We start from the raw sequence: 14,740 nt of genomic DNA, 5'->3' as shown, positions 1-14,740 counted from the left end.
ATAACAACTTCTGTTTAATACATTTCCTATAGAAAATCTTTCAGCAAACCTGTCTGGTGAGGCCATTATTTCCCCCATTTTGCAGGAAGAATGCAAACAGGTCATGATTTGCCAAAGGTCAGACAACTAATGTGATTATGGTAACACAAAGTGCCATCCTTCCTTCTCATAGTTATAAAATAAGGTTGCAGTTAAACAAAACTATTCACTGCAGAAAAATCGGCAGATCAGAAGAATATGATCGAATAATCGATAACGGGGTAGTAGCCATGGCTCAGTGACAGAGCCTGCAGAAGGTCCCAGGCTCAATCCTAGGCATCTCCAGGGAAAAGGGCCTTTCAGTAGATGACATAAAAGAGCTCTGCCCAAGACCCTGGAGAGCCACTGCCCTTGACTGGCAGTAGCTTCAGGTCTGACAAACACCACAAAAACCTGACTAACCAATGGTCCAAAATTCAGTATAGAATAGCTTCATGAGCTCATCAGTTCCTGATGGTGTAAAACCTGCATTTGTGTTCGAGGGAAACGAGTGCCATTTACCCCTATTCAGACAAGCACTGGAGTTAGTCATGTGCAGTTACCATGCGCTTCTTTTCTTGGTATAAAAGTGATCCATAGAAACTTTGTGCTGTTTAAGTAGTATGAATTATATTTTACTTCAACTGCAGAAGAAAATACTTTGTAACAGGCCTGCAGCGTTCAAAGGGCTTTATACTCATCTTGTTGTAATCCTCAGAACAGCCCTGCAAAGCAGTCCAATATTTTATCCACCATATTACATTAGGCCTCTAAGTAAGTTCATGACAGAGATAAGGTCTGAATGTAGGAATTATCTGGTTTAGAGCTTATTCCCGAGTCAATACAATAACCAGCTCGCATAGAGAGATAAGCTTGAAAGGAAAATTAAAAGAAACAAACCACAGACTATCCCAAAGGTATATCCTCAATTCTGTTCACTGTAACACAGGTTGAATATCCCTTATCTGGAAATCCAATATCCAAAATCCAAAACTTTTTGAGCGCCCGCAGAGAGTAATAAAATGGCACAAGTGCAGGCTGGTCGTGCCAACTGCAGATTCCTCACAATGGCCCACATGCACAAAATTATTTAAAATATTGTATAAAATTACCTTCAGGCTATGTGTATAAGGTGTATATAAAACATAAATGAATTCTGTGCTTAGACTTGGGACCCATCCCCAAGTTAATCTCATTACATATATTGCAAATATTCAAAAATACGGAAAGATCCGAAATCTGGAACATTTCTGGTCCCAAGCATTTTGGACAAAGGATACTCAACTTGTACCAATAGCTTTGCTATAAACACGCAGGAATTGGGATATTCGGGACTATTGGTTAAACGTGTCACGGTAGTTCCCAAAATATACACCAGTAGTAGGGAGGGCAAATGGCATAGCAGAATCAGCATTCGGATCAAGAAGCTAGAAAGAAAAAGGCACAGCATGGAAGCGAGTGAATAACCACAGAATCCTTGGCAAGAGAAAGACAACTCTCTTTTCCCAATTTTAAGAGGTCACCCACCTCATGAAAATTTCAACTCCATTCTTGCATCCTCAATCACACTATGAATTTTAATTGCTATAAAACAAAACGCTATTAACAGAGGTCAAGTAAAAATAACCACCAAAGTCACTTCACATCTTTCATTTTGTAAAAAAAATAAATTAAATTAAATTTTAAAATGCATTGGATGTTCTTTTGGCCCATTACACTGAATGCAATTTTCTGTTTTAAGGGGGGAAAGAGAACATATAAGACTGGAGCTTTCGAGAAATACAAGTTAAGCAGACCTGAGTTTTAACTGATAAAGATCCATACTATGCAGAAACAAGCAAAAAGTGAAACGGAATGCCACAGCCGATAGCAAAACTTAAGTCACAAGTATTACCCTAAAAAGCCTATCTCTAATATACCAGGATATTCTGCAAACACACATGAACACATGAAGATGCCTTCTACTGAATCAGACCCTTGGTCCATCAAAGTCAATACTGTCTACTCAGACCGGCAGCAGCTCTCCAGGGTCTCAGGCAGAGGTCTTTTACATCACCAACTTGCCTAGACCCTTTAACTGGAGATGGTAGGGATTGAACCTAAGACCTTCTGCATGCCAAGCAGATGCTCTACCACTGACCGTGTAAATATCCAATGTGCATCTGTTGATGGGTAAGGCTCCTGGATCATCATGCAATGATTTAATTTATTTACTTATTCATTTATACCCTCCTTTCCCCCTCAATAGGAGCCCCATGGTGCAGAGTGATAAGCTGCAATACTGCAGTCAAAGCTCTGCTCACGACCTGAGTTTAATCCCGACGGAAGTCAGTTTCAGGTAGCCAGCTCAAGGTTGACTCAGCCTTCCACCTATCCAAGGTCGGTAAAATGAGTACCCAGCTTGCTGGGGGTAAAGTGTAGACGACTGGAGAAGGCAATGGCAAACGACCCCGTAAACATAGTCTACCTAGTAAACGTCATGATGTGATGTCACCCCATGGGTCAGTAATGGCCCAGTGCTTGCTTAGGGGACTACCTTTCCCTTTCCCACAATGGGTACCCAAAGGGTTTTTCATCATTCACCTGTCATCCATTTTACATACGCCCCCAGCTGCAACTCATCTGCAGGCAGTATCATATTCCCAGCCAAGTCTTGCTTCACACTTGCTGGCAAAAGCAGTGTGAACCTGTACACATGTGAAAACCGGCACTGTGAACTGTGCTCAGAAACCAAACGGGAACCAATGCAGCCCTCTCAGTCTCAGAACAGCATACTCCCACCCTCTCACCCCCACCATTAACCACAAAGGGTGGCCATTTTGAACTAACTGAAATTTCTAGTGCACCATAAGGATTACTAAACACACATTTCCATCCTCTTTCTCTAGGAGTCACTGCAGCCAACAAACTGGTTACTGGGAGGGGCCGCGGCTCAGTGGTACAACATCCAGACTGGGAGGGGCCGTGGCTCAGTGGTACAACATCTAGACTGGGAGGGGCCGCAGCTCAGTGGTACAACATCCAGTTTGAATGCAGAAGTCCCAGGTTCAAAGCACAGCAAATCCAGGTAGATGTGAAGGACCTCTGCCTGAGACCCTGAAGAAATCCCAGGGATTGAACCTGGGATCTTTTGCATGCGAAGCAGATGCTCTACCACTGAGCCACAGCCTCCCCAATAGAATCCAAACCCCAAGGGGCTGATACCAGATAAACGTGGGCCTCATTATACTGCTGCAACACCCATGGATCCTGTCCAAGAGAGGAAGTTCCCAGGACCAACAAAAATAGAAAAGTGACTTAAGCACATAAACCAGGAAACAGTAATGGTTTCTGTAATTTAACCATTGTATGATGCAGGCAATGGAAAGGGAAATAACTAAGAGCACATTAGAAGTTCCACATAAATGGATATTGTTCTCAGAAGGGAGGTTCTTGTATAATCAAGTTTAAAAAAAACCTCTAGGAACCCAACGTGATTAAAAGGGGAGGAAAAGAAAAGCCCTAAACATCATACCAATGCAGGCTGCTTCAAACTCATTCCCTCTACACAGCCATCAATACCTGACTTTGGGCATTTTTAAAACACTAATGTGATTCATATAGGATTTTAGCAGCTATGGGGAGGATGTATGCGGGACTTTTCCCATTCTTATACATCTGCAGCATCGTACAATTGTGTTTACTCAGAAATAAATCTCAATAAAACATATAATGGATGAAAAAGGGCTGATGAATGCTATCACATGGTCAGGTAATATGATGTAGTGTCAAGATTCACTGAGAAATAAAATTGAATAACAAATTGGTGACAGGGGCACATAAAGATATATTTATCTGCTTGTCTGTCAAAAAAAGTCACTGATCTGACTTATTAATATACTCCTTCCTTCCTTTGCTCGATTATCCTGTTTTAGCTCAAAAAACCAGGCCAGTAGGTTAGGCTAAGAGACAGCAATTAGGCCAAAATTATTTAATGAACTTCGTGACTAATCTATTGCCTAGGGTTGCCAGCTCTGAGTTGGGAAATTCCTGGAGATTTTGGGGGTGGAGTCTGGGGAGGGGTTTCAGAGGGTATAATGCCATAGCGTCCACCTTTTGAAGCAGCCATTTTCTTCAGAGCAACTAATCTCTGTCGCTTGGAGTAATCCCAGAAGATCTCCAGCCACTACCTGGAGGTTGGCAACCCTATTGCTCATTTAAGCTTCTCTGTGTATATTATATCACTTGACAGATCAGACCTCATTTCACCCCACTGACTTTTGACTAGCATTATTTTTTACTCAATTACTGGGTATCCCCCCCCCCCAAAAAAAAAAATCCGATGGAGGTTATCAAACGGTCACAAACATTTATATTTATATAAATCTTCCACTTAGAAAAGCTCAAAGAGGATCATTAAATCACCTCCATATACACCCATCCAGCGTACTGTCAATCCGTACTATTTGTGGACATTCTCACTGTATTCTAAATTAAATAGCTGAGAGTGGAAATAAAATTCACGGGAGACATATTACATTTGGCAACAAAGCAAGAGATGAAACCACTTCTAAATAGCATTTGCAGTAGCATTTTTTTTTTAAATGGTCCCTATTTCTCTGCTCAATCGTTTTATTGCCAAACTCCCCCTTGGAGCAAAGGGGGGGGGAATTATTCTAGCTTTTCTGAGGTTATCAGCTATTTTTAAGGAGAACCAAATGAGAGACATAATTCATCACTTTCAGTATCTGAGCCAGCAGTCGAGTTTAGCCTTCTCCATACCCTTCTCTGTACATGCTTCCTTCTCTCCCCTGAGGGAACCTTGGAACAACAAGAAAAGTCTATCCGTTTTCAATCTAACATAAGAATTAGCTACCACATACATTTTTCATTCTCAAGATTTAAGTTCCAGTTTTCTGTCAAGCTGAGGCATGAACAATTTTTAAACAAGGAAATTCAGGATCAAGTAATAAGCATTCTTACCTCCCAGGAGGTAAGAGGATAGGGGAGGTAAGGGAAGATCCTTTCAAAGCATAGGGAAGGAAAACACGTTCCCCTTAACAGTAAAATCTTTCTCAACACCAACTGGAACTCTAGGTTTCTACAGCCAACCAGAGATCAGAATTCCAAGACTTTACAGAAGAAAATGTAAGGTAAAGGTAGTCCCCTGTGCAAGCACTGGGTCATTCCTGACCCATGGGGTGACGTCACATCCCGATGTTTACTAGGCAGACTTTGTTTACGGGGTGGTTTGCCAGTGCCTTCCCCAGTTATCTTCTCTTTACCCCCACCAAGCTGGATACTCATTTTACCGACCTCGGAAGGATGGAAGGCTGAGTCAACCTTGAGCCGGTTACCTGAAACCGACTTCTGTCGGGATCGAACTCAGGTTGTGAGCAGAGCTTTTGACTGCGCTACTCTGCGCTACGGGGCTCTTGTTTTTCAGAAGAAAAGCTGCATATAAATATCAATACACATAAAAGAAACTGAAACCCCCAAAAAAACATGTCTTCAGGGAGAAATGTCACCTTCCCATTTCAGGGCTGAGAAGACAGACAGCAGCAAGACACAGGCTGAAGGTTAGGACAGACAGCACAGAAGAGTGGAGGTTGGTTGGGCCGAGTAGAGGAAGAGCGCAGTCTATGCTGAAAATCCAGTTGTTCAGACTATAGAGCCAAGCAAGAGTCAAGAGCTTTATGGGGCTGGGTGGAGACCGATTGACCACTAGTATTACATGACCACTGCTGTGCGCTAGAAGCTGAGACCATGCAGTTGATCTGGGATGGTTGTACTGAAGTATAGTAATTTGGGCAAAGTAAAGAATCGGTTCTTGTAGGTTATCCGGACTGTCCTTCAGTGTTACTCCTCTGAAGATGCTTGCCACAGCTGCTGGTGAAACGTCAAGAAAGAAAATACCAAGACCACGGTCACACAGCCTGGATAACCTACAAGAACTGATGAACTCTGACCGTGAAAGCCTTCAACAATAAAGTAAAGAATCTTGGGCCCTGACCTGGATGGCCCAGGCTAGCCTGATCTCATCATATCTCAGATGCTAAGCAGGGTCGGGCCTGGTTAGTACTTGGACGAGAGACCACCAAGGAATACCAGGGTCACTATGCAGAGGCAAGCAATAGCAAACCACCTCTGTTAGTATCTTGCCTCAAAAACCCTACAAGGTTGCCATAAGTCAGCTGCAACTTGACGACCCTTTACACACACACAGACACACACAAAGAATCTTGGAGAAAGCTGGATAGTCCCATTAGCAAGTTGAGAAAAAAGAGGTCTTGTACTGTACCTATTTTTAAAAAACCTTACAAATGCAAAACAAAAACAAAAATCCAGGTTTCTCAGAGGTATCTACTGGGACCTAACTTTGACCATATGGGCGTTCATATTTACAGCAGTCCCCATGCAGGGACTCTGCATGCATCTGTCGCAATTGCTGCCATTGTACAATTATAGCACCCAAATAAAACCTGGCTCTCCCTGTACAAACAATGGTGACCCTGTGTAAGAAATCCACATGGAGCCACCAGTGGAGGCAAACAGCACTATCTTGTAGGTACAGCCAAGAAGCAGGCCTGACAGCAACCCCATGCACTCTGGAGACACTCATGTACATGCTGGCCACAGTGTGCATTGGGCCACTGAGAAAGGAAACCCCTAATCACCACCAACTATAGGATCTTTCTCTTGGGGAAGAGGCAGCGTGGTGTAGTGGTTAAGAGCGACAGACTCTAATCTGGCAAACCAGGTTTGATTTCCCCACTCCTTCACATGCAGCCTGCTGGGTGACCTGGGGCTAGTCACAGTTCTCTCAGAACTTTCTCAGCCCCACCTACCTCGCAAGGTGTTGTGGGGGAGTGGAAGGGAAGGTGATTGTAAACCATTTTGAGACTCCTTACAGGTGGAGAAAAATGGGGTATAAAAACCAATTCTTCTTCGCAGCTATGATTTATTCCATCAGGCAGCTGGATTTTGTCAATGTGCAACCGAGATATTTGAAAATTACTGTTACCATAGCACCTAATTCAATGAAGCCCTCGAGTAGAAATAAGTATTTAACCCAGAAATTCCATTTACAGATATCTAATTAGGGCTGGGTGAACTGCAAGCCACAAATATTAACAAAGATGTTAAAAAAAAAAAGTACAACCCATAATCACTGCACGGCCCATAACTAATTAAATTGTTCTATTTGCCACCATCCAGCAGATGTTGCTTGAGAGAGCTTAGAGAACACAGCAGTAATTCAATACCTATGGTATTCACAGATGTTTTGAAGGGGGTGGAGCGTATCTATATGAGAGATAAAATGAAGAGCCATTTCGAAAGAACTGAAAGTGTGAAAATTACCTTGGCATATAAAGGACACGCTCCGCCACAACAAATCCCACCCTGAAGAAAAGGTTGCTAGCTGGTATGAAGGGAAAAATCAGGAACAACAGGCCAACCAGAACTTCTCTGTGCTCCAGCTTCTGAAAGAGAGTAAGAATTACTGGCACATGAGTGAAAGAGAACGCCAAGTGGAGGCTAGATCACAGACTCATTTCTCATATAACAATGGGGGTTACCGCACTTGTATTCCCGGCGATGTATTAAGAGTTTGAAAACGTTATAAAAAATACTGTTCGCACTTTCTATGTATTCCCACCGATGTATTAAGAGTTTGAAAATGTTATAAAAAATACTGTTGGCACTTTGTTTGGCCCCTCTAGCTGTGAAGACGTTTTCCAACCATTTATAAGCCGTAGTATCCAAAAACCCTTTTAAAGCGATGTTTTTTATAACATTTTCAAACTCTTAATACATCGCTGGGAATACAAAGTGCGGTAACCCCCAATATCTATATTTAGTACATACCTGGACTATCTGCATGTTTATCGTAAGGACACAAGAAAAACTCTGCTGGATCAGACCAGTGATCCATCTAGTCCAGCATCCTGTCTCGCACAGTGGCCAACCATTTACCATGGAGGGCCAGCAACAAGCCATAGAGTCTGAGACCTTTCCCTTATGTTGGCTCCTGGCATTGGGATTCAGAGATTTACTGCCTCTGAATGTGGAGGGTCCCTTTCGTCACTGTGGCTAGTAGACCTGTCCTCCATGAATCTGGCTAATTCCCTTTCAAAATCATTTATACCTGTGGCTATCACTACATCCTCTGGCAGCGAATTCCACATTTTACTCACTCATTATTTATGGTTCCTCAGCCACCCACATCAGGCAATTGTAGCACCACCACTTAGGACTGATATACTGCCTCCCTATTTCCAAGCACTTCAAATGTATTATCTGAGTAATCCTTAGTAACAACTCTGAAAAGGTGAGTAGTAGATGGTGCCGACGATGGATGGCACGTGCGAGGGAGAGTGGCCATCCAGTGAATTTGTGGCAGAGGGGAGACTCGCATTTGGGACTTCCAGTTTCGCAAGCCAAGCCCTTAGGCTCAAGTCAAACACTGAGTCATCACTGCGTTGGCACTCCCATGCATATCCCTTGCAAATGGCAGCCAATGGCAGCAGGTGCAGGCAAATGCTAACATGATAAATACCACACACAATTTTCTGCTCAAAGTCACTAAGGAGACACCAGAGAAAATATAGCTTGGCATTGCCTACACACTTCCTACTCAGTACTGCTTGAGCCTTAGCCGTTATAGTATCACCATCTCATTTTACAGTATCTTAAGCATGGTCATGCCCGGCCTGTGAGATGGAAACATGAGGTAAAGGAAACATAAGGTAAAGATGAAGCATGAGGTAAAGACCTGCCCACAGCCTGTCAAAGGGTTTATGGCTCAGCTGGAATTGGAACATGAGTCCAGCAGATAAAAGTGTGGTGTTATCTCCAAGGGACAGAACTGGCTCAGCTACAAATAAAAGGGCCGTTCATCTGGTGTTGTAAAAGACATTCATTTTTATGTAAAACGCATCCATTTTAACAAACAAAAAAAAAGTCCCAGAGGTGCTATTGGACTCCAATCTTCTACCGGCCAACCATTATGGCTACCCACCTAAAACTATAAACAAGAGGAAGCTCTGTTGTGCAAAGGGAGGAGGGGAAGAGACACTGCACCTGCCTCACCTTTGACATCAAAGCCTAGATATCCATGCACAGGTGCAATGTTTACATGGATGTATAGGTGTCGAATCCAACATGCACAGGCCCAACTCTCTCAGACAATGGATTTTATACATGCATACTTTATCCAAATACCACCAACTCATAGTTGTTCAGGGTTTAGGGGGCAGAACACGCATGGCCCAACTTCCTCAGTGCACATAGGAAGAAAACGGGTAGGGTATCACCCAAACCTGTTTCATGCTGCCCATAACAGCTCAAGGAAAGACTAAAGACCTCTTTCCTTGGATGGGACCGATCTGTCACAGCCTCTTGTCACAGAAGTATTGGTTGAACTAACAGTATGTCTGATAATTATTTTAGTTTTCAGATTTGCAAAACATGTACAAGTTCGACTTTCTCAGGTATTTTCTCAGCTCCACTCTTGGAAAAGAGAAAACTTTGAACAGATAGATGCCCAGAAAAACCTCTGAACAAGTTGATTTAACAGTTCACAGTTTTGATGCATATATATTTCTATGGGAAATTTCTTCTAAACTCAGAAGCGCTCACCTCATATCATCAGAACAGACAAATTGGGAGGTTCTGGTATGGTCATATGGGCTTCACATAATTGGGCCTATCTCTTACTGATTTCATTTATCCATGCAAGTATATTTTGTATCATAGTGATTCTGGAGAGCATGTGTGGTGTAGTGGTTAAGAGTGGTGGTTTGGAACGGTGGACTCTAATCTGGAGAACCGGGTTTGATTCCCCACTCGTCCACATGAGCTGCGGACACTAATCTGGTGAACTGGATTGGTTTCCCCACTCCAAAACACGAAGCCAGCTGGGTGACCTTGGGCTAGTAGTCACACCCTCTCAGCCCCACCTGCCTCACAGTGTGTCTGTTGTGGTGAGGGGAAGGGGATTGTAAGCCGGTTTCATTCTTCCTTAAGTGGTAGAGAAAGTTGGCAATATAAAAACCAACTTCTTTCAAAATTTACTCTTTTCAAGAATAATTAAATTGATTTTAAATTTTAAAATCTTAAAAGATAAACTCATGTGATCTTTGGCTGGGACACAAGGTTTTCACTTGACACCTGGAATAAATTAACTTCAGGCTTCTCTTCAGTCAGAGTGCTGTAACCTCTAGAGAATGGGTATCGAACAGAGTAGCCATCTCAATATAGCTCTGTGATTCATTCGTTAATGTGTTACATTGGAACAGGCAAAGAGATCCTTTGCTTCTATGTGTTTGTTTTAAAAGGAATGCTTGCCTTATGGGGAGGAGTAATAGTTCACCTGTTACAGATTTGCTTGAATAAGATTACCATAATATCCTTCAACAGTAGGTAACAGGAGACACGGAAAGAAGAAATTTAATTGCCCTAGCTAGAACTGGGCTAGAAATTTTCATCGTAAAAGGCTTTTCTCTTAAGCACTATCAGATGCTTAATGATCACAGTTAACTGTTTAATGATTGCCAAGAGTGGCCACCTCAACACTAATCCAGAAGGTACCTTCCAGCAACAAACTTCTGCAGGGGTTTTAAAACCTGTTGTAACTGGTCATTTGTTCAGTGATTTGCAACAAAACAACCACTTCTTGCAACTTTAGCCTTTCCTTGGACACGACAGGAAACTTTCCTATCTAATGCCCAGTAAAGGTAAGCAAACGTGGCAAAGAATCACCAAGACGCCAGAAACATGAAACGTCATGGTGTTATTTTTATGGCTATGTTTCAGTCTGTAGAGCACAGGAGCATTTTATAATGTTCAAGTGCTGAGAAATACTGCCTCCCCCGGTTCTTCACTGGCACCATCATATACACAGACGAGCATGCAAATACAGACAACAGATGCACAGCTTAGATGCATCATCAGCTCCCCATCCAAATATCAAATCATACACCTTGTATTAAGGCTTCATCTATCCTAGAAACGTAAACTTGTTTTCAACTGGCTAAACCAATTCCCCGAAGTCCTGGGATTGTGGTCTTGGAATAAAACATAAGAAAAGCCATGATGGAGCAGACCAAGGTCCATCAAGTCAAACAATCTGTTCGCACAGTGGCCAACCAGGTTCCTCTAGGAAGCCCACAAACAAGTCAACTGCAGCAGAATTATCCTGCCTGTGTTCCAAAGCATCTAATATAACAGGCATGCTCCTCTGATCCTGGAGAGAATAGGTATACATCATGACTAGAAGCCATTTTTATTAGTGGCCATGAATACCCCTCTCCTCCATGAACGTGTCCACTCCCTTCTTGAAGCCTTCCAAGTTGGCAGCCATCCCCACATCCTGGGGCAGGGAGTTCCACAATTTAACTATGCGTTGTGTGAAGAAATAATTCCTTTTATCAGTTTTGAATCTCTCACCCTCCAGCTTCAGCAGATGACCCCGTGTTCCAGTATAATGAGAGAGGGGAAAAAGCTTCTTGCTGTCCACTCTCTCCATACCAGGCATAGCACTGAGCCTAAATTAAAATTGAACCCAGGTGAAAACTGAGGAGGGGGGATACCAGTGTTCTGGAGAGGATTACTTTGCCCGAGTTAGGCTGGCTAGTGTTTACCCTATCTGTTCTGCTGAAGAACCCATGGATGCTGTGAAGCTTAAATATGAAGTGGAAGCTATAAATGTCTTGTATCATTCTATATCTAGAGCAGGTTTCTGTAACTTCCAGGCTTGGCTGCTGTGAGGTACTTGCATGGGACAGCCCTTGGAAGAGCACACTCAAAGGCTTCAATTGGTGCAGAATGCAGCTGCCCATTCTGTTTGGAAGTGTGCCCATGTACAGCCTATTCAGCTCCAATTATACCGGCTGCTAATGTGTCTTCAGGCTCAATTTAGGGTGCCGAGGATAGCTTTACAACTTTTCATGGTCTTAGATGACAGACCTGAAGAACTGCCTCCCTTCATAGGAGTCCACATGCCAGCCAATATCTGCCTTAGATGCATATATATTTTTATTTTAAATTTTAAAAAGTCTTTGCTTTTGGTTATCTAGAAGAACTAGGGCCAGTTCACATAACCACTAGTGAATATGCTAAGAGAGAGCAACCAAACATAGAGGTATTCATGCAACTGCTTAGATGCAGACAGCGACTGGAATGCTGTACTTGTAAAATAAATGAGAGACTGTAAACGGTGAGCCAATTTCAGCTTTGATATCAGTAAGCCCACATTCTCTGAGCGGAGGAATTATTTACTGGATTTAGACCAGGGAACATTGACAAGACAGAAAAAGCCAGTGTTTCATATTTAAGGAACGAGGTGAACAAAAAACAACAACTCATGTGGAATAGCCCAGGAACTGAGCCTTTATAAGAATACTCCCATCTGCCAGAGAAGGAACAATCAGTGGACTGACAAAGTAGTAACATAAGATGGAGTTCACTGTTAAAAAGATTATTTAAAAAAAAAAAAACAATTTGCTAGATGCAGAGCAGCCAATACAAATGCGCAATTAACTTGTGGAACTCACTATCACTGGATGCAATGATGGCCACAAGATTATATGACTTTTAAAAGGTGACTAGACAAATTCATGTAGGAGAGATCAAGCTTTGGCTATTAGCAGTGACTGCCAAATAGGACCTTCTTGTTCAGAAGCAAGATACCCCTGAACGTTGGTTGCTGGAGAGCAAAATCAGAGGATAGCTCTGTCATCAGTGCCCTTTTCTGGAGCATTTGGTTGGCCACAATGGGAAACAAGATGCTGGACTAGAACGACTACATTGGTCTCACCCAGCAGGGCTCTATGTTATTGCAGACTGATTTGCTGGATCAGACCCACGAGCTTTCTAGTTCAGCATTGAGTTTCTAACAGCAGCTAGCAAGGTCCACCTAGATCAGTGGTTCCCAAAGTGGGCAGGACCACCCCCTGGGAGGCAGTGGGATTTCCTAGGGGGGCACTAAGAGGCAAGGGGGCAGCAGGGCGGTGCTAGAGGTGGGCCCCTTCAACTGTGTTGTGGGATAGGGTAGGGGGTGCTGGGGTTGAGTTTGTAGAACCAAGCGGGCAGTGGCCCGAAATGTTTGGGAATCACTCATCCAGATGCTCACATACAGGGCTCAAAGGCAACGGGTATCTTCCTCTGTATGTTCCATCCGGTACTCAGAGATATACTGCCCTTGAACATGAAGATATTATTCAGATGCCACAGCCAATCATCACTGATAAATCTAACTTCATTAATTTGCAAATTCCTTTTAAAATCTCTACGCTACATATTGGGAAAGCAATATGTAAAGCGAATTCCATAAATTACATGTAATCGATGAAGTATTTCTGATGATCCCTTCTGCCAGGGGTTTGAGAACTGCGTGTAGAGAGTTACTGGGGAGTCCAAGTGCTCCGTCCATAGAGTCTTGTTCAAGCACAAAAGGGAATGCAGAGCGTAACATCAGTCCCTACAATCACCAGGTAGCGTGAAGTCTCAGAACTAGCCAGGTGTGAGAGTGCACCTGTCGGCTTTTGCCTGGTCAACAGAGTACTACCTACCCGAGAGACTCCAGTTCCAACCCTACCTCCAACAATTCAGTTCAATCACCTTCCTCTCCCCCATCCCCGTTCTCAGGGATGTGGAGAACGCACATTCCACACACCAGATTAGTGTTGCTACCTGAAGAGCTCCATACTAAGAAAATGATGTATTGTGTGTGTCCAGTGCTTTATCAGAACACACTATGCTTGTAATGTATTAAACCAAAGTTGCTTTTTGTAAACATAATACATCATTTCCATGACAGCTTATGAAACAGTATCTTTAAAAGGTTCCTCAAAGTCAGCAGCAGAGAAATATTTAGCACGTACAAAAGATCCCAATTCTTGCCTTTAGATTTCCATTTTAAAAGGATCTCGGCGTGCAAGGCCAGGAAATAGGTCTGTGACTTTGGAAAACTACTGCGTCAGGAATACCAAGGGCTTCAGTCTTTCACGGTATAATGCATTCCTTACCTTGATGCAGCAAGTTCAAATGCAAGTGAAATGTTAACGCACAGGAACATTTTCTGCCACTGTCTTTCATCAGCTTTTTATCGACTTCAAGACACACATGTGACTGAGAAGTTATTAATCAGAGCTTAATCTTCATTCTTAGGATTTTTTTTCCTTCTTGCGCCTCGCAGCTTTATGAAGAATCGGATTGATTTTATCCACCTTAATCCCAACAAGCGCTAACTTTTTTACCGAACAGAATGCACAGAAGAAATAACAGGCTTATTCAGTCAAGAGATAGAAAAGACAAATTGGCTCTTTTGGTTTTTTTTTAGGTTTGAGTGTTTGGTTTTTTTTTACCATTTGACCTTCCTAGATTCATTTCATTCAAAAAAAGACGCCAGATTGCTTCAGGATGCCAAGGAAGCCCAACAATGGAATCAGATGCTCAAACAAGTCGAACACATGTAAGGACATGGAACAATACTCGATAAAAGGGCACCAAAACAATTTATCAAAGTACAAGAATAGTCTTTCAATGAAACTCTGAATTCCCGCCGATTTAGGGCAGGAGCTCTGCTTCATATCTCAACTGGGAAGTCAACACTGGGTTGTTTTTTAATAATTATTTTTATTTTCTAATTATATCACATTCAATTCCATCATTCAGTTAACATAATTGTATAACATAAACAAATGTAAATTCTAACTAGTTGACTTCCCCTCTCCCCTCC

The 14,740-nt window shown here is 42.6% G+C and overlaps 1 protein-coding gene across 1 annotated transcript in view; it reads right to left on the bottom strand.

Annotated features, from left to right (window-relative positions):
* The window catches only part of TMTC1 (transmembrane O-mannosyltransferase targeting cadherins 1), a 183,701-nt gene that overhangs the window by 79,623 nt on the left and 89,338 nt on the right, over positions 1 to 14,740 (bottom strand). Inside the window, exon 9 of the mRNA XM_056846824.1 lies at positions 7,360 to 7,481. Within this exon, the coding sequence (XP_056702802.1) occupies positions 7,360 to 7,481 (122 nt within the window). The remainder of the gene's footprint in view (positions 1 to 7,359; positions 7,482 to 14,740) is intronic.

The sequence above is a fragment of the Euleptes europaea genome, chromosome 3 (genome assembly GCF_029931775.1).
Source record: "Euleptes europaea isolate rEulEur1 chromosome 3, rEulEur1.hap1, whole genome shotgun sequence".
NCBI lineage: Eukaryota > Metazoa > Chordata > Lepidosauria > Squamata > Sphaerodactylidae > Euleptes > Euleptes europaea.
The sequence above is the reverse complement of the archived record's forward strand: the minus strand, read 5'-3'. Positions and strand labels throughout refer to the sequence as shown.